This window comes from Hyposmocoma kahamanoa, unplaced genomic scaffold (genome assembly GCF_003589595.1).
Source record: "Hyposmocoma kahamanoa isolate Upper Pololo Valley unplaced genomic scaffold, ASM358959v1 65, whole genome shotgun sequence".
Lineage (NCBI taxonomy): Eukaryota > Metazoa > Arthropoda > Insecta > Lepidoptera > Cosmopterigidae > Hyposmocoma > Hyposmocoma kahamanoa.
In genome coordinates, this window is record NW_020653853.1 from 270,239 (window position 1) to 273,895 (window position 3,657).

The 3,657-nt window shown below is 49.3% G+C and overlaps 1 protein-coding gene across 1 annotated transcript; it reads left to right on the forward strand.

Moving 5' to 3' along the window:
* The first annotated feature begins 373 nt into the window (after positions 1-373).
* LOC113231191 (protein charybde-like) lies at positions 374-2,547 on the forward strand. The gene is made up of 3 exons (XM_026465380.1): positions 374-741; positions 1,239-1,584; positions 1,693-2,547. Exons 1-3 carry the CDS (start codon positions 687-689, stop codon positions 1,775-1,777), a joined length of 486 nt encoding a protein of 161 aa, XP_026321165.1. The 5' UTR covers positions 374-686; the 3' UTR covers positions 1,778-2,547.
* The last annotated feature ends 1,110 nt before the right edge of the window (positions 2,548-3,657 follow it).

Consider the following 3,657-nt stretch of genomic DNA (forward strand, 5'->3'; position numbering starts at 1 on the left):
CTAACCCTGCGTGATACAACTACAAGACGAGCCTACAACACACCTACACAATGGATTCGTATCAAGCAAGAGCGAACAATAAGACAAAGAGATACAAGGCAGAAGCCGGTCGTATCGAGTCTAATCGAAAACTTAGTGCTAAGAATAAATACACCTATTGGTGAAATCTCGACGAGATCGTGAGGATGGAAGACGGCGTTCCACCGGATGGCCATCGGGCGTGGAACAAAGAAGCCGGCCGGCACCGCGAACCGGCCGGCGCTGCGGCAGACGTGCTGCCGGGCGCGCGCGCGGGGCCAACTGGCGAGCGGGGAGCGCGCGGTGCTCGCGGAGCGCTCCCCGCGCGCCCCGCACCGCCTTCTATATATAACGGCCTGCAGTGGAGGGCTCGGCAGTCCGTCATACACAGCGACAGGGTCGGGTGGGTCAAGCAGTGAGCCGAGGGCGAGTGACGAAGCCCTGTGGTTACGAGATCAGATCTGATGCGGTCGTGTTGACTCAGGGCATTTTCGATTTCCCGTCGATCTCTTCGCTAGATACTAGTCGCCGGTCTCGCGGCCGGCCGTTCAGTGCGCATTCGCAGTACAAAAGAGACTTGTGATATTTTTCTAGTATACAAGTTCCGGAACGGAACGCTTTAATTTTTCGTATTAAAAGTGTACAATATAAGTAAAAATTTGGAAAACATGGAGATCCTGCCTGTTACGAATCAGTTTAACGTCGGATTCAACAGTGAAAAAGGTGAGTTTACTTTCTATTCACTGAAGTGGTGAGGGAAGCGGCTTTCTACCGGCCGGTGCGGCTGTTGCTACGCGGCGCGCGCACGCCCCACCGCGGTCTCGCACCGCAGCGCCATCAGCGCTCGAAGCCGTCAAGTTCCGGTTGAGACTGCTGCCCTGGTACGCTTTGCCTCCTAGCCGAGACGGCACCGTCGCCGGCGCGCGGGCTGACGGGCCGGGCCGGCTGTCACGTTCAGCTGATTCGTCAGCTGTTCGCCCCGCGCCCCCCGCGGGCTGCGTTCGATTCGCTTTTACTACCTTTTCATATAGCTGACTTGCTCAGTTGAGGGAATTACATAATTTAGCCGACACAAATTCGTGCCGTTCGTCAAAATTGCACTTTTATTCGATCCGATTAGAGATTCGACTTAGGTTCGTACGAGAGGTGAAGACCTCAATGGCATTTTCAAGCTTCCGACTTTGATATCGAAATGTAAACCGGTCTCTCTTTTGTTTCAGCGTGGAATGGGCCGACATGGCGGGAAGCGCCGATGCCGGTGCCGACGGAAGCGGCGCTGGCTCAGCGACTGGAGAGGGAGCTGAGAGCGGCCAAGGGCGCCAGCGAGCTCGCCGCGGCGGAGGTGCTGGTGCCCGCGGAGCTGCTGGCGCGCGCGGCGCGGCAGGCGCTGGCGCTGGCCGAGGGCGAGCCCTGCGGCGCGAGGGGGGCGGCGCTCATCGTCGACGTCGCCGGCCGGCGGCTCGCCGCTTTCAAGATAGACCCCAACACGTTGACCACGCACGAGATCCACTTACATCTGGAGCACGACACCACGAACTGGACCAGCCTGCTGCCGCAATTCTTAAAGTGAGTTTCTAACGAATTTTTCAGACGATCCTTCTGTACTTTTGTTACAGTTTTATCGACGAATGCCACAATCGACGCGAACTGACCGTTTGTTTTGTTTTGTCGTAGAAATTTAACGCGAAGCGGCACCATTATCATCAGCCCCCAGTTCACGATAGAAAAGAAGAAGCTCTTCCGAAGCCAGGCCGAGTGAGCGGCCTGTGATAGCGCGTGGTGCGAGCGAGCCGACTGACTGCCCTCCTCGATGTCTACGTATCGTTATTTTAACAAATATCAATATTATTATATGTATATTAATTATTATATATTTTTAATAAGAGAAAAAAAAGCACAGCGTGATATGTAATGTATAGTTGTAGAGTAAGCGCGCGAGCGCAGACTTTAGTTAGCGCGTCAGGTCTTCGGGCACGAGCTGCTCGCCGAGCAGGCGGGCCTCTGCCGCGCCGCTCTGCGAGCAGCTCGGCCGGCCTGAGCGAGCGCCGGCGCGAGGCGGCGAGCGCGGATCTCTCCCGCCCCTCCCCCACCGCGGCGCCCGCCGCCCGCGCCCGTACTTATGTTAATCGTGTATGATCATCGTTCGTCTGATTATTGAGAGGCTGAGTGAGTGGTTGCGCAGCGTGAGTGGCGGCGGCGCCGGCGCGCGCCTCTTGATCTCAGGCGCCGCCGCGCGAGTGATACCCCGATCGTTAGTCTTAGGTATTATTTTTTGTTTCGAGTTCGATTCTATTCTGAAGTTGCGTAGAGTTCGTATTTTCATGTATCGTAATCGTATTTATTAGAGACGATCTCCGCGCGGCCGGAGGTCGAGGATATGTGGACGTTTTTTCGTAATTGTACTAGTTCGTACATTTGTTTGTGATACTACTTTTGTAATGTATAAAATTTAAATGGAAAGATATACTTTATGTAAGGGAGCACGCATGCAGATATAGAGATGTATAGTATCAGAGAGTTGAGCCGGTCTACGGAGGCAATAAGAGCGGGCGCGCCGGCGCATCGCCACGCGCCGTGACACGCGCTGCCGCAGCGCGGGCCACGGCGCGGGCGCACCGCTGCGCCGACGCGCCATATTATACTGCAAAGATCTCAGGTTATATATTATAGTTATAAAAAGTATTAAGTTATTTAAGTTAATATAAAGATTGTAATTTTTTGTAAGATTGTTTTCTATCGCCGCGCAAAGCTGCGTCTATAGTCCAGTGGTGATGTGTTGAGAGGAATTTTGTACTAACAGTACCTTTATTGACGAAATGTATATTGCAGTTGAATGCATTTTCTTCACCCAGCGTAATAACTACAATATGTTTACATCAATAGACTTACAGTTTTTAAACGAAATCTAAATGTTTGTAGGGTCCAGTGTTCTAAACGCACAATATCATAGTACTAGAGTTCACTTTCATCAAATATTTTAAATGCTACAAAACATTTTACTTCTAAACTTGACTATGTCGACATATACAAAACTAACAATAACAATAAATGTATCAATTGTTTATAATTGATATTTATTTGATAGACAGTAAAAAAGAAAATGTAGAAATTATTGGAATAAAAAATACATAGTTTCAATAATGGAAAAACATTTGTTTCAATTTGTTCCTTCACACCAAAACCCCCAATGAAGAATCTGCTTCGCAGAAAGATCGACAAGATCGACACGACGCTAAAGCCATAACATACACATTGAACAAGAACAAAAGGAACTCTATTTTAAAACCCGAAGCATCATTATGTAGTTGTAAGTATACATATACCTGTATCTGACGAGTTATAGATTTTAATGGAGCGATGTGATACCGGTCCGGACCGGTCCACCCGGCTCGGACCGGTTTTCGTATGGGTGCAACCCCATCCTAGTAGGTTTCTACTATCCATGTAGGTACCTAGCTGCGGACGTGTTGATACAGGTTTGACTCGTCTCTAAAGCTATTGCAATTATAATTACCATCAATTCAAAAACCCTTGTAAGCAAATAAATATCACATTATAAAAAGTGAAAAACTATTATGTATACCTTCTTAAAGACACTCCTTAGAAAATTAGTTAAACCTAACTAGTATAATTTGTGAA

What these genes read in the sequence shown, in the direction of transcription:
- LOC113231191 (XM_026465380.1), top strand. Translation starts at nt 687, where the DNA reads ATGGAGATCCTGCCTGTTACGAATCAGTTTAACGTCGGATTCAACAGT. An exon ending in CGGATTCAACAGTGAAAAAG is followed by an intron (nt 742 to 1,238) that starts GTGAGTTTACTT and finishes CTTTTGTTTCAG; the next exon opens with CGTGGAATGGGCCGACATGG. An exon ending in CTGCTGCCGCAATTCTTAAA is followed by an intron (nt 1,585 to 1,692) that starts GTGAGTTTCTAA and finishes GTTTTGTCGTAG; the next exon opens with AAATTTAACGCGAAGCGGCA.